General features: G+C 39.8%; 2 protein-coding genes across 18 annotated transcripts in view; one reads left to right on the top strand and one right to left on the bottom strand.

Annotated features, from left to right (window-relative positions):
- The window catches only part of GRXCR1 (glutaredoxin and cysteine rich domain containing 1), a 304,414-nt gene extending 295,992 nt beyond the window's left edge, over positions 1-8,422 (bottom strand). For 4 of the 14 annotated variants that reach the window (XR_010942971.1, XR_010942974.1, XR_010942972.1 and 1 more), the window contains exons 1-2: positions 8,000-8,371; positions 7,114-7,184 (exon numbers count right to left, since the gene is read on the bottom strand). The gene's annotated coding sequence lies outside the window, so the exon portion shown is untranslated. Of the gene's footprint in view, positions 1-7,113; positions 7,185-7,999 lie in introns of all 14 variants that reach the window. The other 10 variants (XR_010942976.1, XR_010942970.1, XR_010942975.1 and 7 more) reach the window with 9 other exon arrangements.
- A 258-nt stretch (positions 8,423-8,680) lies between these two features.
- Positions 8,681-25,892, top strand: part of ATP8A1 (ATPase phospholipid transporting 8A1) — a 235,562-nt gene continuing 218,350 nt past the window's right edge. For all 4 annotated transcript variants that reach the window (XM_067735836.1, XM_067735834.1, XM_067735838.1 and 1 more), the window contains exon 1: positions 8,681-9,018. In XM_067735836.1, the coding sequence (XP_067591937.1) occupies positions 8,970-9,018 (49 nt within the window). In that variant the 5' untranslated portion in view covers positions 8,681-8,969. The remainder of the gene's footprint in view (positions 9,019-25,892) is intronic.

Here is a 25,892-nt window from a genome sequence, read left to right as displayed (position 1 = left end):
ACACTTCTGTCAATTAAGCATATGCTAAAATATAACATACACTTAGCACCTTTCAAAGAAAGTAATGAAGGTAATCTCCCCTCCGTGAATGTCAGAATTTCTGGTTAAATAAAAAATCGACCTAACATGTAAAAAGTTCAAACATAATCATATCTATATCTATACTTATATCTGTAACTACACAGAGAAGATTATCTTTTCTTTTCAGATAAACAGACTATTATCCTTTAGTCTCCATAGTCCCATAAGTATTACGAAAAATGCCTCATGTTACATTCAAGCTTAATTTTTTAAAAATCATCACTTCCTCTGTTAATTGAACAGATCTTTGACGTCTCCATCTTGATCTCTTTACTTCTACTGTAATTCATGCTCCGTATTGTTACCACCACAAAAATCTTTTTAAAACACAATTTTATCCTGTGCTACCTAGGGCCTACTGTAACTCTCTTTCACCTTGTGCATTCATTCTAACACCTCTGTTGATTTGCATGGTCCTCCATAATTTGGTTCCCATGTACTTATTCAAATCTTCTCAGTATTTCTCAACCTACAGGTCTCCCTTTTCCTCCTTCACTGTCATTTTAGATCAAGAGCAAGTCAGGAGACTCACAGACACAGAGAACAGATTAGTGGTTGCCAAGGGGGAGGGGGTTGCGGGAGGGATGGAGTGAGAGGTCGGGGTTAGCAGATGTAAGCTATTATATATAGAATGGATAAACAACAAGGTCCTACTGTATAGCACAGAGAACTATATTCAATATACTGTGATAAACCATAATGGAAAAGAATATTTAAAAAAACATATATATGTATGTGAATCACTTTGCTGTACAACAGAAATTAACACACACACACACACACACACACACACACGCACACACACATAAAAAAGAGGAAGTCAGAAGAAGCCAATGGGGGCCAACACTAGGCACAGGATCAAACCAAGGGGCACTGGAAACCTTGAGGGGATATGCAGGCAACAGACTGCAGCCACTTCAATCAGAGGCTATATGGCTGCTGAAAGCCTGGGAGGCAAGCTGGAATCAGAATAGCACGGATTCAGGAACAGGAGGAAAGAGGTTCCAATTTAACAGGCAAAGGTCAGCTTTTAAGAGGTTAGACTAAATGAAAAACAGACAAGAGAACACAGGCAGGGAAGAGGAGCTGACATTTCAGGCCTAGGTCCAGAAGCAGATCTATCCAAGAGGTCCAAGCCTCTGCTCCCGTCCTTGGCACTAGCTCACTTCACTCTTGCCTCCGGAATATCCAGCTTCCACAAGCCCTGAATCTATAGCTGGTTTACCTTCTTTACACCTTTTCTTTATAGTGTTTTCCCCCTGGCTTCTTTCTTTAGAGTGAATACTAAAATGTAATCCTGAGTTAAGTATTGATTCTCTTTCTCCATTTGGTAGATTTCCTCAGAGTTCAAAGTTGGAAAGAATCTACAGTGATAAATGATTCCTCTTTCCAGCAAATGTTGTTCCTGAGAATTTCTGGGGTCAGAGGGAAAAAAACAACATTGTGATTTTCCAATATATCTGCTAAACACTGCAGTGAGTTATGAACCTGAGCAGTGGATATATCATCCAAGAGGCCCAAAAGCAATCGGCAAATATTTCACATTTGATAGCTATGGCTTATTTCAATTCATCAGGAAACCATCTTAAGCCTGGCATTCTTTCCAAATTAAAAGTGATGGAACTACAAAATTGTATTTCATAATCATATTTATGTCATTTACCACTATATTCAATTTTTAATAAACATTCCTTTCTTTCAATACTTTTACCTCATTATTATCACCTCTCCTCCTTTGAAATAACACCTAATATGACATGGCAAGAAAAAGAAGTGAAATTTTCTTAAGAGTTTTTTCATTTCCAATATTGGCTTTCTGGTAAACATCAAAGAAATAAATTAAAATAAAATTTCTTGTCTTCACTGGTTATCCTTTTCATATAAGAAACATGACACCATTTTCAAGATAAATGCCATAACATCCAGTAGAAATAAAATGTTAATGTCTATTTTCAGATATATTATAAAGGTACATATACACATTTTTGAAGAGTTCCAGATATAAGTGTGAAAACCCAGAAATACTTTTAAGTACAATCAATATATACAGGTGTAGACTATCTTTCCATTAGAATATGATATACAGTTGTGATTTTATATTTATTTACTTACATAATCATTTGATCATAATTTTTCATTGGTCCAGAACCTATTGGTTTAGCTGACCATTCAATCTTAAATACTCAGCTCAGTATCTAGAACGTGGTGGGCACTCAATAAATTGCACTGAATGCATGAAGAAAAAGCATCTCTAGTTATACATAACAACCATACCAAGGAGCAAGAGGAAATTTCTGGAAATGATGGATATGTTTATTATCTTGAATGTGGTGATGGCTTCGTAGGTGTTTATATGTATGTCCAAACTTATTAAATCTACACTTTAAACATATTAAGTTTATTGTGTGTCAATTATACCTCGATAAAGCTGCTTTTAAAAATATCAGAATTCATGAAAATACTATAGTAAATGTATTATCCATGAAGTATATTTTACAGTAATATTTTACAGAGACTCAGCATTACTGGAATGTTGTTTTGTTAAGTTTTGGAAAAGAAACAGCACTTCTAAATTAAGAATTAATTTTCACTTCCTGGCTCTGGTAGAATGGAAGTTTTTAAAGTAAAAATCATGCCATTTAGTTAGTCTCTTATCAGTTTGAAATGATAAGTCTGAATTCAAGATCTCAATACCAGGATTATTTTGCCTTGAACGTTCATTTACTTTTTGAGTAAAAAATTCAGTAAATGTTTTTTCTGAAAACTTGTGTGTGAATCAAACACTATTTTAAATGTACTGGAGTATATTTTAAAATTTTTTTCTATTAAGTCTTTTCATATAAAACAAATCAACATTTTAAATCTCATTTCATTTAAACAGGAGCAAAATATTTTCAATTATAGTGAAGAAAAAAATCATTGTACTGTTTTTTGTTGGAAATTCCCACTATATGAAGAAGATAATAATGTTTAAAGACATTATAACTTTGACTTAAAACTTTGCTAACGTGTTTGGAAAGAGAATGGTAAACTCATGAGAAATGAATCACAGGCATGAGAGAAAAGTATTGATTTTAACATTATGAGTAAGAATAAGTGACTGGATTATTCAGTGACAGTGGATTTAGAGCTTTCGGTTGAAATCAGTTTTTCTTTTGTTTTGTTTTGTTTTTTCATCTGGCATTTCTTATTCTGATTAAATTCTCTTGAATATTCTGATGGTTTCTGAGTGCACTTTTAAAAACATGAGTGCTTTAAAGACATGACACTTATTAATACAGAAAAAAAAGCAAAATCCAAATAACCCCTATTGACACTTAAAAAAAAATCTTATAGTTAGAAAATGCAAACAATGCAGAAAAGTATCAAATAGGAAAAATAGGAACCTCCCTCCTCACTACCCCAGTCCTTCCACCCAAAGGTAAATTATTGTTTTATGCTTTTCTATAAAATAATATATATAATTCATTTATTTACCAAAGTGAATCATATTATACACTCTGTTTTATTACAGGCATTTTTTTACTTAATATATTTTGATACTCTTTCCATATCAGCACATGGTGATGACTACATTCTTTTTGCCCCTACAAAATGCTTCAGTGAATATCTTTGCACACACATCTCTGTTATATGGGTTTTGTTACAGTGAGTCCAGCAAGAACAAGCTACTCCAATCAGTCTATTGTTTTAAAAATTCGATCATTTGATTTTAACAAAAGCCAATATGGTATTCAGAAGCTTCTTCTGGTATCAAGTACTTCATAGCAAATATGTTCTATTATTTCATGACAAAGTAATATATTCCAGTATACATGCTTATGAAGGGTAAAACTTATTAACTATTCAAATAAAATACTATCTATTCTTTGACTTATTTCCAGTCTCCAATCTTAAGGAACCAGATTATTCACAGTACACTCATTTTTTCAGTTCATTCAACAAATATTTATTGATCCTGTGCCATTTGACACACACTGTTCTTAACGTTAGACAAATTGTAATAAGTAAGACAACAGAGCAAGACCTATTTATCATAAACAGGTAAACCAACAAACAAGAAAACTTCAGAGATAAGTGCTATGAGAAAAACAGACTAAGGCAATGTGGTGGTGGCTAGCACTGGGGAAGTGGGACAATATCAGCTGGGGTGGGCTGGGATAATCTGAGCCCAATGACCAAATAAGGGGTAAAAGGAGATGAGCCTGAGAGGCAGGCAAGGGCAAGATCAGAAAGGGTTTGGGCTTCAATCCAGGTGCTGCCGGAAGCCACTGAAGTCCTAAGAAATGACATAAACTCATTTGTGTTTTAAAGAAATTAAAATTCATTTGTTTTTTAAAATAATAATAATGACATGACTCATCCTAAAATAATAAACTCATTTGTGTTTTTAAATAATAATAACTATGAATGGGCGTCAAAAGTAAAAGCAGGGAGATCAGTTAGGAGGCTACTGCAGGTGAACGATGATGGGGGCCTGTACAAGGTAGAGGTGGAGATGAAATGTGGATAGAAGTAAGACATATTTTTAAAACTGAGCCTAAAGAACTTGCTGGTGCACCGGAGCGGTGTGCATGTAAACGATGGTGATAGAAAAAGAGCAATCAAGATGGGAAGACTTGGGGAAAATGCCTTACAAGCCCAACAGCATAATAATATCTTAACCATACCATAATGATGTCATAATAATCTCTTAACCATAACAGTATCTTCACCATCCATTGAATCAATATACCAACCACACACCAAAGGTAATAAGCATCTTTTCTTACAATAACCAGGTAGCTTTGCGACTAGATAGAATTTATGTTATATCTTAACCTCAATTTTAAACTAAAAGATATAATTATCTAAACTTTAAGATTAATTTACCCCATTATTTTGTGCTTTTGCAAAAGAATTTAGAATGTAGTTGCCAGCATTATCCAGCATCTGTATTCTATAGTCGTATAGTATTCAACTTTGCATTCCTCCTTCTCAATCAGAAGCAGGGTTCTCAAGTACATCTCCAACTACCTTCAGGATGTAAGTTCCCAAAGCACTCCTGGGTATATCATAAATTAGTAAATTAGTGAGCATGCCTCTGTCACCTAGTTAACTATGAGTTCCTCCCAAGAAGGACCAATTCTTAATTCTCGGTGTCCCCAACAACAACAACAAACTCAAGGCAACATCACGTAATTAGTAAGTGAAAAACCACCAAGACAGGAATATGCTCAACATCTCTTTGACTTGCTGGACTTGATAATTTTTGTGGCTCACACCTCTAGAGACAATTTTTTAAACAGCTTTATTAAGATATAATTCACATAACATACAATTCCCACATTTTAAGTGTACAGATGAACATATCTACGAAACGTACTCACAGATATAGAGAACAGACAGAGGTGTGGTTGCCAAGGGGGAGGGGGTCGGGGGGAGAGATGGATTGGGAGTTTAGGGTTAGCAGATGTAAGCTATTATATATAGAATGGATAAACAGCAAAGTCCTACTGTATAGCACAGGGAACTACATTCAATACCCTGTGATAAACCATAATGGAAAAGAATATGAAAAATATATATATATGCATAACTGAGTCACTTTGTTGTACAGCAGAAATTAACACAACATTGTAAATCAAATATACTTCAATAAAATTAGAAAAAATAAAAATAAAGTGTACAGATTCTCAGTGAGATCCCTGTAGTCCAATTGGTCTCTTGGTTCTCCCCAACCATATATAGTCTTCTATCATTCCATTTCCTTAACCATTCATTAAAAAATCATAATTGAGCACTTAACTATATGCCAAGCATTCCTTTTCACTACCGACTTAACCCCTACTTCAAAACCTAGCTCAAGTATGTTGATCACTCAGCTCTTGGAATCTCCCCTTCTCTCAATGCTTCTAGTGTTGCTGCTGGCCTATTTGGCATTAAGTGTCAGCCATCTTGTTACACTGCTGGTTACTTTAACAAATGCATTGTCTTTGTAACTTAGCATTCTGGCTGGGCACTTCACACATGTTATGCATTCAATGGATACTTTGTGGAGGATAAAACCTGGCCCTTGTTAAAGTTATTCTTGAATAACCCGCTTCCTTCTAAGTCCATCAACAGTGCAGTCGCAGGACCTGAATGTTTTTAAACGATCTTGCTGACATCTGAGTTGTATTACAGGTTCTGTGACAAGGTCATGTTGCTGGCACCAGAGCTCCCTGCCAGGGGCTAGCGCACTGTGCAATGGAAGATGAGGAGATCTGAGAGGACTTTGAAATCAAGCACATGCAGATTAGTACAACATTCAACTTCAATCAGGGTTCTGAACCAATAAAAACATGTGTGCTTTCTAACAATCATAAATGAATAGTTTTTCAGAAATGAGTTGGGGGGCGTGAGATAGGGAGGGTGGGAGGGAGATGCAAGAGGGAGGGATTATGGGGATATATGTATACATATAGCTGATTCACTTTGTTATACAGCAGAAACTAACACAACATTGTAAAGCAATTATACTCCAATAAAGATGTTAAAAAACAAAACTGGGGAAAACAAAACAAATAAACAAAACAGAAATGAGTTTGGTAGGATACTCTTGCCATTATGGATAAAGTGACAGCATAACTTGGGAAAGGACACACAGTGAGCTATGGACTATATCATGAAATGTTCTTCTCTGTATGAAAGACTCTTGTCATTTCCTGTATGAATGATGTATGTTGTCAACTTTGCCGATGGGTTGTTAATGGGAAACACACAGACACACGGACATATATAAAATAGATTGGTCTATAGAAAACAGAGGTAATCTCTGGAACTCCAGTTAATTACTATCTGTAAATAAGCAGAATTGAACTTCATTTCAGGGTCCATAGGAATTACAAATACTGGTATGCTGCTGTGCACTGATTTTGAATAGAAGCTGGTTCTGGCTTTATATAAAATTCTATCTAAAATGTTAATCACAAAAGCACTGCATTTTTCTCTGGTTTCTGTTCACTAACTTTTAGAGCTGATTTTTTAAAACTATTTCCTTGTGGTACTTACCCTTTTAATTTTTTTCAGATGCATGTTCATCAAGCCAGAGAGAGTCTGCTTTATACAAGGAGATCCTGGACCTGGAAAGGAATAAAAAGGGCCAGTGATGACTGTCCTGAAAAGGCTGTGTGTTCATTTCTTAATTTTAGAAGACCATACTTGTAAATCAAGACCATCACTGAAATAAACACCTTTGAGTCCTGCTCTACCCTGCAATGTTTCATGAATGCTGGAAATACATTTTCTTTGTTCTAATCCCAGCCTCCGAATCAGAGCCAAGTAGAGTGGGTTCTTCATAAATATGTACTGAGCACCTGACTCAGAATTAATGTAGGGCAGGACTCTGATTAGCAAACGCTACCTGCAGGAGACAGAGGAAACACCACAAATGGAGATAAGATGCTATCAGCAGGTTTTATTTTTTCATGAGGCTTGGGAATAATCACTTATCTCTCTGTTCAAACCTTTCCAGATCTCTCCCTTCAGGATCTGAAAGAAGTTCACAATAAACGCCTCCACGTTAAGCCCTCTTCCACCGAGTGCTGGAGGAAGAGCACAAGATGAGAGAAGCAGCAAATTGTTTCCAACTCAATTTATTCCTTTCTCGCCATTTCAGCGGCTCGCCACTATCTATTCAATATATAAAACCTTACAGCCTAACTTAAAGATGAAATCAACGATAAATAAAAACTACCGTACTTGTTCTGATAACTTGTTAGCATAGATCTCCTTATACAAAATAAAAGGTAACGAAGTTACCCTTATTTGTAGGATATGGGGCAAACTAAAATTTAATGTATTTACGAACTTTATACTAGGCTCCCTCTCCCCTTTTCAGGTAAAACTACGCCTCCCAACTTCCTGCATGTTTGACTAAAAGCAAAATTTGAAGCACCTGGCCCAACAGTTGACTTTACTGCAAGTCCAGAGGTTTGTCAGTCTGCAGAACACGCACTAGCTGGATGCACACGGCCACTCGCAGGCCGGCCCCAGACGCACATGAGCACCATGGGCAGGAGGAGCCACCAGCGCCCGAGGACCCCGGCCTCAGAACCTGTTGCTCGTGGACCAGGCGAGTGAGCAGGTGCGACTCAGGTCGCGAGGGCTGTTGGCGGCGCACGGAGGCTAGAATTGCAACCGGGGGTGGCCAACACGCAGTGCCCTGCCACAGCTCCTAGCCCTTGACGCCCCAGGCCTTTTCGCCGCTTTGCAGCCAACTCAGACCCAACCCCACTTCCGCACCACGGGCGACTCCATTGTTATTAAAACTAGAGGGTGGCGGGAGAGGATTTGCAAGGATGCAGGAGCCACAGTACCCCTTCCTCTCTGGCCAAGCCTTGGAAGAAGCAGAAAAGCATTGAGAAAAGACAGGAAGAGCCGAAGCCACGGGGAGGGACGAGGGCGCCTGTGGTGGAAGAGGCCGGCATCTGCCTCTCCCCACTCAGGGATGGTACGGTCCAAAGCAGGGCGGGCCGCAGGAGGCTCTCCGGAGTCTCTCCCCGCCCCTCTCCCGTTCTCCCCGCCCCTCTCCCGCCTTCCCCGCAGCGCTGCAGTTGTGCGAGTGAGTGGGCGTCCTGAGAATCCCTGCCCGGACGCAGACGCCGAAGCTCCGCCCCTTGCCTCGCCGCTCCCTCGGTGGCTGCAGGCAGAGCTCGCTCAGCTCTGCGGACGCCGGCGCCTTCATTACCTCCCCCTTCTCCCGCCGGTGTGCGAGGGCCTCGCCCGGCAGCGGCACTGCCCTGGGTGGGCGGCTGGGCCCGCGCGGCTGCTGAGCGCTCGGCGCGGGGAAGCCAGATCCTCCGCCTGCGCGGCGCAGTGACAGGTGCAGAGTCTGGTCTGAAGAGCCACCTGCGGCGGCCGCCGCGATGTCCACCATGCGGAGGACCGTGTCGGAGATCCGCTCCCGCGCGGAGGGTGAGTAGCTGCCGCAGCACGAAGCTGGGTGCGGAGCGCGCGCGGGGGCGGCTCGGGGCCAGCCGAGGGTCAGGCGGTGTGAGAGAGAGAGAGAGAGAGTGTGAGTGTGTGTGTGTGTTTGCGAACCCTTCTCCCTGCGCCGCCATCAGTGCAGACCCCTTTCCAGCTGCAGAGCCCCGAAATTGGTGTCCTCGGAGGGATCCCCAAGGCTCGCTTTACACTGCAGCGTGACTGTTGGGTCTCTGCGCTCTCGCCCTGCCCACCTCCCTCCCCACTAGTGCACAAACCACTCTGTCTCCAGTCTGCTTCTCCATTCTAGGGAGCACAGCGCCAGCCAGCCGCCCACCTTTTTGCAGCCCCCATATCACGGCTCCCCGGGAACTGAATCTGCCTTTCCCAGGTTGCAGGATCCTTTGATCCACAGCCCCTCGCCTCTCCGAGCGGGAGGAGCCTTAATTGGGCTTGGGCGCTCAGCCGGTGCTGTGCATTACAGTCTCTGCAGTTCCGCCTCCTGCAGCGGAGTCTCACCCAGCTCCCGTCTGAGGTTTTGTTTTTCCCTTTACCTGATACCTGCCTTTTGGCCAGCTGAGCGGACTTTTTAGCAAGGTGGAAGCTGTTTTCTTTGCTCCACCCGGGGCCAGATGTTGAATGGCTACACTTGTGAGCAATGAGCAACAGATGCCCGAGGGTAAAGGCCAGTAAGCTTTTGGAGGGCCTACGCTGTCTTCATCCTCTGATGAGCCCTCAGCATCCGGCCTAGCATGTGGCAGTCAGTTGGTAAATATGTTTTCATTTTGTTCATAGCGAAGCCAAAACAGTGCATATCTGGAGCTTTGTTTTATTTTTGTGTCACATAAACCCATACTTGAATCCTATAAAGGGTGGCTCATGTTCTCACAACATCACTCACTGGTGTCCTTCCTTCACCCCCGCCCCCTCCCCCCTTTAATGTTTGGCAAGTGGTAAAGTGATGTTAGGAAAAAAGATACAGATTTTAGGAGAATTGGATTATAGGGGTTTGAAACAGGCCATTTTATTATTTTTCCTCTTCAGAGCCCCCATGTTAAAAATGGGGGCTCTGAGCTCTAGTAGCTATGATTTTCGGATTACAGCACTTAGGAAGTACTCAGTGAAACTGCTCTGGGGAGAAGGCCACACAAGAGTCAAAACTAACCTGTGTCCTACTTAGGGATTTAGTACATTCTTATTGTCATTTGTAATATAATGAAAAAATATACAGGGCACCTCATAGATGCACATTGAGTAAATGATAGTGCTGTCTTTAAATGTACACAGTAAAAATGTGTACATTCGTTTTTTACACTTCTGAGTGAAGTGCATTTTCTTTTTTTCTTATTTCTTCCAGTTTTATGGAGCTATATTTGACATATGGCACTGTATAAGTTTAAGGTGTACAGCATAATGATTTGACTTACATACATCATGAAATGATTACCACAATGAATTTAGTGAACATTCATCAACTCATATAGATATAAAATTAAAGAAACAGAAAAAAATTTCCTTGTGATGAGAACTCTTGGGATTTACTTTCTTAACAAATTTTATATATAACATACAACTTTCATGTATAAAGAATTATATTTATCATGTTGTACATTACATCCCTAGTACTTATTTATCTTATAACTGGAAGTTTGTACCTTTTGACTGCCTTCATCTAATTTCCCCTCCCCCCATACCCCACCTCTGATAACCCCCAATCTGATCTCTTTTTCTATGAGTTGATTGGTTGGCTTGTTTTTGAAGTATAATTAACCTACAATAGTATGTTAATTTATGTTACACAACATAGTGATTCGATATTTCTATGCATTTCAAAATGATCACCACAATGTCTAGTTACCATCTGTCACCATGCAAAGATATTGCATAATTATTGACTATATTCCCCACACTGTACATTTCATATGCATGACTCATATTTTGCACCTGAAAGTTTGTACCTTTTAATCTTCCTCACCTGTGTCTCTACCCCCTACTCCAATTCCCAGTGGCAACCACCTGTTTGTTCTGTGTATTTATGATGCTGTTTCTGTTATGTTTGTTCACTTGTTTTATAGATTCCACATAGAAATGAAATCATTCTGCATTTGTCTTTTTCTGACTTATTTCACTTGGCATAATACCGTCTAGGTCCATCCATGTTGTCGCAAATGGCAAGATTTCATTCTTTTTTATGGCTGAGTAATATTCCATTATATGTATACATACACACACACACTGCATCTTCTTTATTCATTCATCTACTGATGGCATTTAGGTTGCTTCCTAATCTTGGCTATTGTAAATAATGCTGCAATGAACATAGTGATACGTATATTTTTCTAATTAGTGTTTTTGTTTTCTTTGGATAAATACCCAGGAGTGAAATTGCTGGATCATACGATAGCTCTATATTTAATTTTTTGAGGAACCTCCACACTACCATAGTGGCTGCACCAATTTACATTTCCACCAGCAATTCATGAGGGTTCCCTTTTCTCTGCATCCTCACTAGCACTTGTTGTTTGTTGTCTTTTTGACAATAGTGAATGAATTTTCTTAATCATCATTTGAGTGAGCCATTCGGGTAATGAAAATATAGTGGTAATACTGGGATTGTTCTTTCAAATAATAGCAGTTGATGGATTCTATATCATGGGAAATGGGAAAAGAGAAAGGACCAGAAAATAATGTAAAACCTATGCCATATGAGAGGATTTCATTAAGTACCGAGAGGCTACAGTATTGTTTTTGATTGGCATGTATATTTTTCAAAGCATTTTTACAAAGATTACCTTATAGGACCTTAAAGTGCTCCTGGAGATTGGTGAAGATGATCCCATCTGATAGTTGAGGAAACTGTGGCCCAAGTGGTTGAGGTACGTGTCAAAGGTCAAGTAGCTAGTTCAGTGACACACTGAATTAACAGCTTTGGAAAACAGTGACTGGTTCTTATTTAATCCTTGTATTCCCTGTGCATCCAGGACAGTGTCAGGGGCATAGTGGCACTTAGTGAATGACCCTTACCCCCCGTGTTGGTTGGTTCAGTTTATTATGTGCCCAGCATTTTGCTCTGGACTGTGGTGAGGACAGAATCAATAATGACCCTGTGGGCTGGTGATGTGGCTCATTGCCTGCCTTGCCCACACTTTTCTTTCCTAAGGAATAGTCTCTTTTGACAGCTCCTGCTGCCTAAAGGCCTTGTTCTGAACAGCAGCGTCCTTGGCTTCAGTTGGTTGGACCACGGCAGGCTCCTGACCCAAGAGCAGAGAATCCATAGGTGGCTCAAACACTTGTAAGCTTGTGTTTTGGCTCAGAAAGATGCTTTGTGGTGATCACCTCTCCCATGGGAAGAGTTAAGCTTAGAGGCTTAGAGTGAAGTTTGAAGCAGAAAGGGGCAGAGGAGAATAGGCTGGTAGAGGAGAGAATGGCTGGCTGTAATAGGTTGTGTGAATGCTGCTAGTATGAGGAAACAGAAACTGCGTGAAGAGAGGAAGATAGGAGAGAAAGTGAACTGGATGGAGAGAATGAGGGGGAGAGACACACGCTGAGAGAGGGTGGCCAGTCCCTGGAGCACCTCCCTCCTGACTCTTTTAGTCCCAGTTCCCAAGTAGCCTTAGAACAGGCTCTTTTTTTTCCTTGAAGTGACTTGAATGGGCTTCTGTTCCCTGCATTCAGATTGGCCAGATGCATGGCTGTTCTGTGTGCAAGCTATTTATAACCAAATTGAGGGGAAAGAACTTCCATGAAATAAGAAATAAACAGTCTGGGACTTCCCTGGTGGTGCAGTGATTAAGAATCCGCCTGCCAATGCAGGGGACATGGGTTTGAGCCCTGGTCTGGGAAGATCCCACATGCTGTGGAGCAACTAAGCCCGTGCGCCACAACTACTGAGCCTGTGCGCCACAACTACTGAACCTGCACTGTAGAGCCCGTGCTCCACAATGAGAGAAGCCACCGCAATGAGAAGCCCGCGCACCACAATGAAGAGTAGCCCCCACTCACCACAACCAGAGAAAGCCTGTGCACAGCAACAAAGACCCAATGCAGCCAAAAATAAATAAATAAATACATTAATTTTTTTTAAAAAAAGAAATAAATAGTCTAACAGGGGATGTTATTAATTAAACAGCGTGCCTGCTATGGGTAACAAAGAGCTGTGGCAGATCAGACATAAGAACACGAGGTCTGCCGAGCAAACATTCCATTGAGAAATGATTTGAAATGAGTGCTCACGCAGTGCTTTTCAAACTTTAAGATGCCCACAAATCACCTGGGGATCTTGTTAGATGCAGCTTCTAAATGGGTAGGGCTGGAGTTGCATTTCTGACAAGCTCACGGGTAACGCTGGGTGATGCTGGCCTGCAGGTCACAGTCTGAGTACCAAGCTTCCAAGATAATGCCATCTATTTCAGTAGTCAGGAGGGCATTGAGGGTAGAGAGTAACCAATTGAAAAAGCAGTGAACATGACCGTGGCTTATTTGAGAGTTCTTAAAGAAACTGGCCAGGAACAAAGGGAAACTTGGAAGGAATAGGATGTAAATTTGGATAAGTAAATACTTCTAGATTACAGAGCATTTTAAATGCCAAGATGAATCATTCGGATTTTGAATCAAATATCTGAAAAGGATCTTAGAGTTCATCTAATTCAATTCTCATGCAAGCATGAGGCCAATGTATAATACTTCTAACAGGGCCAGTTAGGAGCCAAATCATTATAGGGGAGTGACATCCCCAAACAGTGTCTTAGAGAGATAAGCCTGGAAGTATGTTGGATGGTTTGGAGGAAATGACACTGTAAATACACTCTGTTGTTTTTTAAAAAAAAGTCTAAAAATGACAAAGGCCAGGATTAGTATTGGAGTGGAGCAGTGACACTGGGAAGGGAGGAATTAGAGATATTTCTCAGTAAATCATTAACGTGTCCAACAGATATCTGTTGAACTCCTGCAAGTACCGTTCCAGGTACTTGAGATGCATCAGTGAACGAACAATAGAAAAAGCCCTGCCCTGGAAGTGCTATCATTCTAGTGAGGCAAGAGACAAAGAAAACACAAAAAATTAGCAAATTATAGATTTTGTTATGTGGTAAGTGCTGTGGGAAAAATAAAGAAAAGGTAAGATACATAAGGTTGGTGGATGAATTGCAAGTTTAAATAGGTTGGTTAGGCTAGCCTTCATTGAAAAATTGAGGTGGAGGAGGTGAAAGAAGCCTGGTGGGAATCTGGGGAAAGAATGTTCCAGACAGGCCCCAAGACAGGAGAGAGGAGTGTTAAAGGAACAGGGAGGGGGAGAAGAGTAGGAAATGAGGTGACAAAGGTCACGTCATAGGACATAGTGATATAGTGAATATACCGCAGGAGATTCTGAAACAGTAATTTCAAATTTTAATGTTTACAAGATCCCAGGTATCCCATTAAAACTGTGGTTTCTTGGGCTGCCTCATGACGATTCTGTTGAGTAGATCTGCCATGGGACTGCATTCTTAATGAGCTGCCCAGAATATTCTGGTGCAGGTGAAACATTTTCAGGAACTGTGGTTTATAGTCTTGAACCTGATTGATTGGGAAGATCTATTAAAAGATAAGGAAATTGAGAAAGAGGGCCAGTACAGTAGGAGAAGATATACATTCAAATTTTGAAGTGATTGGGGGACATCCAAATGGACATGTTTTGAGGATACTTTGAAATTTGGAGGTTAGATATGGGTAAAATCAAATGGGAATCTCAAGTTCAGAGATAATAGTTGAAACCCTGATAGTAGATAAATTTGCCAGAACGCAAGACTAGATAAAGCAGAAGGCTAAGAATTACAGGTCTCTTCACTTTCTACTCCAGCTAAATCAAATAAGTCTCTGAATTCAGCATTAGGAATCCTAGAAACAGGGACTGAAATAACAGTTTACACAAAATAGAATTTTTCTCAGTCTTGTAAAACTAACATGAAGGCAGTCCAGGTGAGCTATGTCTACTACATAAAGTCATAAGGGACATGGGCTCCTTACGTCTTTCTGCCTCATCATCCTGAGTATATAACTTCCATAAAGTCATAACCTGGTTACTGGGTTCCAGCCATTGTGTAGGAGTCCCAGGTAGGAAGAGAAAGGAAGGGTGTGAGACCAAAGGGTTTTCTTCAAAGTACCGCACAAAGGCTAATGCTTATTTTGCATTGGCTCCCTTCTGCAAGGGAAGCTGGGAAATGGAGTTTTCTATCTGGCACATTACTCAGTGTTTTATTCCTAAAAGAAAAAGGGAAAATGGTTATTGGGTTGGCAACTGACAGGTACTGTCACCATCAGATTTTCAAAGGCTCTTGCTTGAATAAAAGAGGTGTTCTAGAGCTCATAATTTACAAAATTAGGACCATTATTTGAAACTAAGGAAATGCACACAAAAAAACCACATACCTATCCAGTGGTTTGCATTTTCTTCTGTTGAATATTATGCTAAAATGTAAGACATTCATTTGATTATGTAAAACATGTGCTAAGTGATAAATCTAGGAATCATCCTAGGGACTGTTTTCCTAGCCTGGTCTGTGTAAACGGCACCTTTAAAATGTTTGTAATTATAAAGAATACTACATTTCCTTTAATTAAAAGATAACAAAAGGAGCATGGAGATGATTTCTGCAAGAATTGTTAAAAGGAAACCTTTAGAAGGCTGTTTCATTTGTCCAAGTAAAAGATGACTAAGATCCTTTGTTCCTTTAGCAAGCATGTATTATGCATCTGCTGTGTGCCAGCTAATTGAATGGTGGGACAAAAAGGTGTGGTGAATGAAGGATGCCCCAAAGTAACCATGGAAATGAGTTAAAAGATTTACAACTGACATGACACTCTTTCACAGAGAGGGTGTGTGAACATAGCGGTGCTTCATGTGATCAATATTTGAGAATTCCCAATACATGTAATTTTGCTTAGTGTAATCCTGGAGATAATAAGTGTGGCAGAACTAAATTATTTTAGGTTTTCTAGTCTATAGTGCATCATTCTTTTTTTTTTCATTATATCATTTCAAAAACAATGAGAACTGAATCATTTGCGTACCTTACAGCCATAGGAAAGTTTGCAGAGATCAGAGCGTACTTTTGAAGTTCATGAAATATTTGCCACCTGGGTCTCTATTCACATAGTTTCACTAGAATGTGAGTAAAGGCAAGAGTTTCATTTTTCCTTTTTTTTTTTCTTTGCGGTACGCGGGCCTTTCACTGTTGTGGCTTCTCCCGTTGCGGAGCACAGGCTCCAGGCGCGCAGGCTCAGCGACCGTGGCTCACGGGCCCAGCCGCTCTGCGGCATGTGGGATCTTCCCGGACCGGGGCACGAACCAGCATCCCCTGCATCGGCAGGCGGACTCTCAACCACTGCGCCACCAGGGAAGCCCAACAGTTTTATTCTTTACTCCTCACTGGAACCCACATCTTTCAGTTCTCTTGTCCTCTGGGTAGTAAGCTCCCTAAAGGCAGAGATTTTTGTCTGTTTTGTTTACTGATATACTGAGGACATTGCCTGGGGCATAGTAGGAGCTCAGATATTGGTTGACTTAAATGAATTTTATGACCTAGAGATGAGATGTCCTACAGATGCGTTATAATCAGACCTACTTGATATCTTCCTACCGGAACCTGAGTACCACAAAGGGAGCGATTTTTTTGTGATCTGTTCACTGCTGTATTCTCTGCACTTAAAGCTTTGCCTGCCATATAGTTGCCCTCCATGTTTGTCAGATGAACAGGTAACTCTTTGTTTTTAATAGAAGAGCTTAAATTTGTTCTCTTGATTGTAGAAGTAACACCTGCTCATTGAAGAAAACTCACGTGGCAAAAAGGTGTCAAGAGGACAGTAAAAATCACCCCAAACTATGCCATCCAAATACAATCATTTAATATATATGTTAACATTTAATCCATTCCAACTATTTTCCAGGAGAGGAGAAGTATATTTATTTGTTAAGAAAAATCAGATCAGACTCCACGTTACTTTTAAACTTTTTTTCCCACATCCTTGCCTGTCAAATATAGTTTATGTAAACTCTACAAAGGATGGGATTTTTAATTTTATTTTTTCTAATTTTATTGAGATATAATTGATACATAATCATATTAGTTTAAGATGTACAACATGATTTGATATTTGTATATATAGTATTTCAAAATGATTACCACAATAAGATTAGTTAATATTAATCACCTCACATAGTTACAGCTGTCTTTCCTAGTGATAAGAACTTTTAAAATCTACTCTCTTAGCAACTTCAAATATATAATACAGTCTTGTTAACTGTAGTCACCATGCTGTGCATTACATCTTCAGAACTTATTTATCTTATAACTGGAAGTTTGTATTGTACTTTTGACCACCTTCTCCATGGGAAGGAATTTTTTTGTCTACCGTCACTACTCATATCCTCAGTGCCTAGAGCACTGCCTGGCACTTAGTAGGGCCTCAGTAGTTATTTGTTGAATGCATGGATCATGAATTTTATGGCAGCTTAGCATTATACATGTTATTGTATAATAATTTACTAAGGAATCCTCTGTGGGTGGGTATTTAGGTCCTTTAAAGTTGTTTAAAAAAAAACCACTCTTGAATAAGCACCTTTATACATCGTTGTACACTTTTCTGATTATTTCTTTGTGAAAATCTTTGAGAAAAGGGATTTCTGGGGCAAAAGTATGTACCTTTTTTTTTTATAATGAGGGCAAAAAAAATGCAAGAAAGATTATGCAAGTTTACAGCCTCACTAAAAATGAACAAGAGTGCCTATTCCTTTACCCCTTCTCCACCACCAGATAGTCTTCTTTATCCTTATGAATATGCAATGCAAAAAAAAAGAAAAAAAAAAAACTCTTTAAGTTTACATTGCTGTACTTATAAGGTTGAATGCATTTTGATTAGTTTAATAATTATTTCTATTTTTTTCTGAATGTTTATTCATTGTACATTCCTTTATGAAGATTATCTTGTATTGAATTTTAAGAGCTTATCATATGTTAAAGACATTAACTCTTTTCACTGTTCATAGTTTATCTTTTAACTTTTTTTTGGTATTTTCTCATGTATATAGTTACTTTTTTTTTTTTTTTTTTGCGGTACGCGGGCCTCTCACTGTTGTGGTCTCTCCCGTTGCGGAGCACAGGCTCCGGACGCGCAGGCTCAGCGGCCATGGCTCATGGGCCCAGCCGCTCTGCGGCATATGGGATCTTCCCGGACCGGGGCACGAACCCGTGTCCCCTGCATCGGCAGGCGGACTCTCAACCACTGCACACCAGGGAAGCCCCATAGTTACTTTTTATAAAGTATAGTCTTTCAGTTTCTTTCTTAAAATTTCTGGTTTAGTGTCATATTTCTCGTGTCAAGATAATGATAATTTTTCACTTATATTTTCTTCTTAGTACGTTTAGGTTTCACTTTAAACAGTTACATGTGTAATTCCTGTGGGATTTATCTTGTTATGGATGTAAGGTAGGGGTCTAATTTTATTTTTTCTCAATTATCTGACATGATAACCATATATTTTATAATCTATTCGCCCCTCACTGGTTTGAGGTGTTTCTTTTATGTGCTAAATTTACATATATAGTTGAGTCAGTCTCTGGACTGGAGTCAGTAACTCCCTCCCCTTTTCTTTACCTTTCCTCTCTATTTTGGTCTGTTTTGGCCCCTAGTATCAAATTACTTTATTGCAATTAATAAAAATTGTCCTCATAACTGTCCTATCACTGCTCTTTCCTCTAATTTTGGAGGGCTATTTTCATGCTTATTTTTCCATTTAAACCAATGAGTGCATCATTGAATAAAGTAAATGTGTTGGGATATTTATTGGTATCACATTAATTTTATAAATTTATATTGAGAGAATTGACATCTTTCGTATACTAACTTGTTTAAGCTTAGTTTTTTTCTCCATTTATTGGTTTTTCTTTTATGTGCTGGGGAGAGTTTTTTTAAATAAATCCTGTGCATTTTAATGATTTATTCCTAGATGATTTATATTTTATGAAGATATTGTGAATGGGGTCCTTTCTAAAATTATATGTTCTTACTTGTGACTGTTAGCACATGTAAGGTGGAAGCTGTTGATTTTGAAACTGACCATCAGTCTGAATTCTTTTATTTTAAATAGTTTTTCAGTTAATTTTCACCTCTGTAGGTTTTAAAATTATATATCATAAAGCAAAGTATTTTTAAACAAGATTTTCAATTAATTAGACTTACCAGGTATATTTTGGTTACACTACTTTTTTCAGCGAGGTTTGTTTATTTTTATGTGCTGAAGTTTTGTGGACTCGGGTTCCAACTTACTACTTCTAAGGTTTCACGTAGCCCTTACATAATAGTCAAGATATTGCTCTTTTTTATCCTTTTCGCTAGGGTTAGGGGTCAGAATTTAGACCAGCTGGGATTAATGAATTGTTCTGTAAAATCTACTTATTATCAAATTGGCATTCATGTCTTAGATCAGCACTGAGAGAAATAAAATGTGAGCCATAAGCACTAGACACATGTGTACTTTTAAATATTCTCTAGCTACATTGTAAAAATAAATAAATAGGTGAAATTAATTTTAATAATATATTTTCTTTAACTTCATATATCCAGAATACAGTTTCATCATGTTACTGATATAAAAATTAATAATGAAATAGTTTGCATTCTTCTCTTCTTGTACTGTTTTCTAAACCTGCTGTATATTTTATATTTACAATACATCTCCCTTTACACTAGTCCCATTTCACATGCTCACTTGACACATGTGGCTGGCGGCTGCTTACTGGACAGCACAGCTGTAGGTTATACTTCTAGCTTGGGCTTACATGTAAGGATTTACTAGAGTTTTTTAGAATATAACATTTTATAATGGAAGTGAGGCTCAAAGTAACCTTATTAAAAGTACATGTGTAGATATACTTCTCTCTTAAGTAGAGATTTAAGCCTTTAACTTACTTCTTTCCAACAGAAGACCTTCTCCAGTGTCCTCATAAAACCGCACAAAATGTGTTAGTGTTTAGATAATACTGCTTTTGACCCAGCCCTCATGGCAATTTAGAGGTTTGATGTAAGTTCATTGTGGCATCTTTTGAAGCCTGTTGTTTTGGTCCAATTCTTTTTAAATAGATTTGATAAAAACCATTCTGCCCTACCTTCCTATTAGTTTTCATTTAAATGTTAACATAAGATGTGTGTACATAGGATAGTAACTTCGGGTACTATGCTTTTATATACATCATTGCCATCAATCTTGTTAATCTAAGAGGACTGAAGAACTTGGCTTCATGGGTCATTGACACGTTGAATGAGCAAAGGGAAGTAGTTGTTTTGAATTGAGCCTCTGTTGTTTTGCTTAAGCCATCTTTGAAAATGACTTATCTTGATCCATTTGAGGTTGTACTTCATGGGACTGGGTTAGTCAGGTGACAATTTAGGCGGAGACTGTTGCTAAGAAAGCCAAAGGCAATCTAGGCTCTGGACCAGGAAAGCAGTTCAGTGGGCCAGACCTAATTATAATACAATATTGGCCTTCATGAGTAAAGCAAGCAAACTGGTTTGCAGGGGTGAATCAGAAAGATCGTTTGTTCTGATACCAGTTTAGAATAGTTGAGCTTCTGTAATTGGTGTAGGTCACTGTGGCTAACTCTGGTCTTAAAGTAAAGCTAACTTGGTTTAGAGGAAATCTCCTTCTAGCATCTGCAGCCCATCTTTTCCCCTTTTCCCTCCCTCACCCCCATGTAGAGGTAGCCCTGCCCCAGCCCTGAAAACCTTAGCAGTAGGAGACCCTTAAGGAACTATGACTTAGCAGTTTAAGGATTGTGACTTGAACCACCCTGTCACCATTTCCGTGACTCTGAATGCTTGTTATAGCAACTTAGAGCTCCGGAACTGGGGGCCCTGCCTTGCTCTGAGAGAAGAGACCCGGGTCCCTGATGCTAGCTTGGACTCCAGGGCTCTGCACTTGTGAGGAGTTTCACTGCCAAACCAGGCTGCCGAGGGCTCTTGAATATCATTTGCTTTCACTTTCCCCGTTGTTGCCCTTGGCCAGCTCCTCTGGACACGCTCGTTGCCCCATGTTGGAGTTCTTTGGTTCTGAGTCCATGACCATTTTCCTGGATCCCTTGCTCTGCTGCCATATTGTCATCCTGATGGCTGTGACTAGTTGACCCTTTCCAGCCCCTTCTCGTCTGTCTCACTTTACTTTTAAAATCAGACCATGTCCTCCTATCCCTGACCAAAGAAATGAAACATCTCTCTCTATAGATTTTACCCAAATTTGATGTGCCGTTTTATACCTTAAGCTTAAGTGGGATTCAGTCCACCATTAATGCCAGAATGGTGTGATTAATGTTCTCAAGTGGACTCACTCGACTTTCATAACTTTTTTCCCCTACCTTTGTGAGTCAGGGTTAGAGAAATGACGTGAGGAAGAATGACTCTGCCATCTTTAATGCAGAGTGTGTCCACTGTGGTCAGGGCAGTGGAAGGCTTGTGTGATGTGGATAGTTTTATAGTCATGTGTACATCAGTGGTGTTCAACCCTGGCTACACAGTGAATCAAATGAGAATTGTCTAAACAGTACTGATGCCTGGACCCATCCCAGAACAATGGAATCAGTCAGTCTGGTCCATTGGGCATATGGACCAAGCACTGATATTGTATCTTCCAGGTAATTCTGATGTGCAGTAGTATGGAAAAACACTGGTGTAGATCCTTGAATTTCCTTGTTTGCAGAGAGGAGGAGGAATAGATTGTATAAAGTCATGTAGATTGCCAGCCAAGAAACCAAGAGCGTATGGATATTTTTTTGGTAGATTTTTTGTCTATTGCCCAGTTACTTAATGGGTCTAATTACACTTCTCTAAATTTCCCCTCAGAAATGATAAAGTTCATACGTTGATACTCAGTTATTCAGTTTTGAAGACTTTAAAATTCTGAATTAAACATTCAGTTCAGTACAACCAAATGAAGAGTAAACACATTCAGTTTATTTTTAGCTGTTGCTATATCTACTCTGGGAGTTTGATGAATATGAGCCTCTCTGCAGTGTCTTTTCTAGTTTTTGCTAACCTACTTACTTTTGTAATTAATCTCTTTACACATCCTATATTTGTAATCTACATATGTATAGTTATTTGCACCTGGAAGAAATACCTTAACAACTTGGTAAAAGTCTCTGAAAAAAAAAAAGTGGCTATGTTATTTTCAAGGGGTTTATTTTCTTTAGTTTACAATTATTAATTTATCTCATCATGATGTTGATAGGTCTTTTACAGGTTAATGTACAGAAAACAAAAACTTACCATGAGCCCCAAATCAGCCAGTGTGATTTCTCTGTGTCCTCATGGATAGGTGCTGGGTCTGCTTCAGGTTGTGATGATTATTTCAAACTTTGAGGAGTAGAAAACAAGCTCCACGGTCCTTTAGATCAAGTGTATTGTGTCCAAACTTTGTGGGATTGTTTCTTTATTTTATATTCTTTTCTATCTTTATCATTTCTGCATTTACACTTTACTGTTTTAGGTGATAATGTTACTTGTACTCTACAGATGGACATCTGTTTTAGAAAGCCAGGATTTGATTGGGGGAGGGCGTTGGAGTTCTGAATCACTGGCTTAGTTTAGCCCCAGATGGCGGCTTATTCGTGTGTTTTTGTTTAAAGTTCAGTGAAAGAATCATTACATGAGTTGGCCTTTTGTTGACTTCCAAGTGAATATAATTAGCAAAGAAGGAAGAAGGCCCCAGGTACCCAGCTGAATCCCCCTTGATCTTATTAAGTGACTTTCTCTGTGGAATTTATCCTTATGGTTGGTGAGTGAACTATTTTTCTATGGTTTAATTTTAACTAAGTCTGAATATGTACCAAGGTCTTCAGTCTGAATTAATAGTTTTCTTTGTAAGATTTCAGACATTCTTCCATATACTCAGCTGGAATTGTCTTTCTTTTTAAATTCTAGTGACACAAGCTAATAGAATCACCATCTTTACTGTTTATACTTCATGTGTCTTTCGTCTATTTGGTACCAGACTACATGATATAGTAGCCACTTAAAGAGTAGAGTCCATTTGTTGTGTGACACAGTAACAAAACTTGAGACTATAACTCACTTAATGCTGTCCCACTTTCCTCAGTATCTTAAGCTACTGCCCTGTAAATAATTGACCAGAGAGAAAATGAAATAAGGCACTTGGGACTACCAATAGGCCTGGAGTGATACCTGACTTTTGGGTCTTCTGAGCTGTGTGGCCTTCGGCAAGTCACATAACCTCTCTAAGACTCCTGTTTTTCTTTTCCAAAATAGTAATAATATCTACCCATAAATCATCTGCCTGTTGGCTAGAGAGTAGACCAAGCCTGGAATCTTCTGAGGGGCTTTAAACTAGCTGATCCTTGGGTTCCGCCCCTAGAGATTCTGATTTCATCTTGGGGGTAGAAGTTGAAACAAAGAAAGATGATAGTGACTTGGACTACTGGGTATCAATGGAGGTGATTAGATGTGGTCAGATTCAGGATATATCAGTAGTTTGAAGGTAGATCTAATAGATTTACTGATGGATAGGATGTGGAGTGTTAAAGAAGTGGAGAATGACTAAAGTTTTGGGCCCTGAGCCCAAAACAATGGCACCATTTACTAAGATAGGAAACACTGGGACAAAGGACTGAAAACGTCCTTGCATCTTAGAAAAGAGTGAGCAGATCCGTATGTGCCAAAATATGTAGGTTTGCGTACACTTTTTTTATTCTTTTGGAAAGAGTATTAGGAGTTTATCCTAAATTCCATCTACTTCTTCCATCTTCTTTTCTCTTAGTATTCTTTAGAAATTCAGTAAACATAACTATTAGTGTCTTAACCTGTTCCTCATTTCTATGGGTTTTAGACAGCTAAGAACTGTATGGATTAAAGTTTGGGATTGATCATTCTATTGCTGGGACTTTTCACTCCATAATCAGGGTTGATGATAACAGTCTTTATGTCATCATTGTGTTCTTTTGACTCTTGAGGTGCTCCACACTGCAGGGACATCTTTCAGAGGGGAAAATTAAAGCACTTGCTCTAAAGTAGATGTTAAGAAAATGTTACTTGAATTTGCATCTGGTGTGTGACTGGGAATAACATCAAGCTGTTCAGATTTTGGAAGCTGAGATTTTAACATGCTGGCGTGGTCTTGAAATCTCTGGAGTTTTCTTATTATCACGTCCAGGCCCATTGCACGTTGCTCAGCAGTGGCCACAGATACCCCAGCAGATCTAAGCGTCTGATTTCATGTTTGTGGTTAGTGGTGGTAGCATGTGGTGGCACAAGCACTGCATTACGAGGCTCTTTCTGCACTGGGTGGTTTTTATTTATGGTGTCAGAAGGTTCTTGAAGCAGCTGTGCAATCCGTCCTCTCAGCGTTCTTGTTCTACCTGTGAATTGGGTAGGGCTGATGGCAGTTGCACGCATGTGTAGGTGTCATTGCTTTAATGTCAGCCGGCGCTGTGCTGGGTCTTTGAAGTCTTTGCAGCCCACCCGCTGTCATTCACACATCCTGGTAGAATCTGCTGAGTGGAGGCTTCGGTCTCCTTTTTGAGCCACATCCTGACAAACTGAAGGTAGCTGTGCCTTCCTTGCTTTTGTGCCGGTGACTCCTGTTTCTCTGAGCCTGTCTTGCCTAACCCGTCTTGGTGGATTCTTTAATACTGCCCCACGGTGCTTATGACACACGAGCCATCCCAGAGCCATGCCTGCTCTCAGGGTCATGTTGGGGCATGGTGGAGTTCTCCAGTGCTCCTTTAGGGGTGTCCTATTTTTCTAGCCAGGTTCCTGGACTTGTTGGCTACTTCACATGCCAGATTGTGACACTGCTTGTCATCAGTAGGCAGAGGAAGGTGTCACCTCTTTCCTGATCCTGGGTAGTGTCTGGTTCTATAGAGTAAAAAGCTGTTCTTGCTGGCTCCTGAGTGATTCATGTTGCTGTGTGTGCTGCACTGGCTTCTCCAAAACCACAAGCTAGCAGGTAGGCTTTAGTTTCTTCACTGAGTGTTTTTGACACTTGAGACAACGGTTTTAAAAACGTGAATTTTTTTTTTTCTCTCTCGCAAAATCACCATGGAGATAAGCAGGTGGCCCATCAAACTCCACTGACTCATTCTGAGAACAATACAGCAGCAAAATGATTTTACTTGGATGCTTCTGCTTCTTTTGAGAAAAGGAGGACTAGTCTTGGAACCAGTCATTTTTATGTTATAAAATGCATCAATAGCTCTAAAAATAAAAGTTGTAACAATTCAGGTAACTGAACAGTTATTATTTTTTTTCCAGTATGTTTCAAGAGGTGGCTTATTCAGAACTATAATTCAGTTGTATCTTCCTATGAATGCGTTGCTAGTAAACTTAGTGGAGTTACCTACCCTGCACGCATTTTTATCCACTAATTCAATAATTCTTTTTTTTCCATATACAAAGTGACTAAAGCTTGCTTGTGCCTTGGCACTATATTAGTGGTTCTCTGATGACCTCATAACTGTCTTTAAAAAAAAGTCTTTTTAGGAAGATGGCATCATGGAACTCTAGACTTGGAGGGAACTGTGTACGCAGTCCCCGGTACAGCCCTCTCCAATTGGTTATCCAGCTCCTGATCGAACTCTGTGACGGGAATCCCGCCCCCTTGTAAAACAGCCCTTTCCATTCTCACATGGATCTAGTTCTTAGCAAGTTCTTTCTTGCTAAGAAAGCAGTAAAGGTGGGGGCTTCCCTGGTGGCGCAGTGGTTGAGAGTCCGCCTGCCAATGCAGGGGACACGGGTTCGTGCCCCCGTCCGGGAGGATGCCACATGCCGTGGAGCGGCTGGACCCGTGAGCCATGGCCGCTGAGCCTGCGCATCCGGAGCCGTGC

The sequence above is a fragment of the Pseudorca crassidens genome, chromosome 4 (assembly GCF_039906515.1).
Source record: "Pseudorca crassidens isolate mPseCra1 chromosome 4, mPseCra1.hap1, whole genome shotgun sequence".
Classification (NCBI taxonomy): Eukaryota; Metazoa; Chordata; class Mammalia; order Artiodactyla; family Delphinidae; genus Pseudorca; species Pseudorca crassidens.
This window is presented reverse-complemented; position numbering and strand designations above follow the sequence as displayed.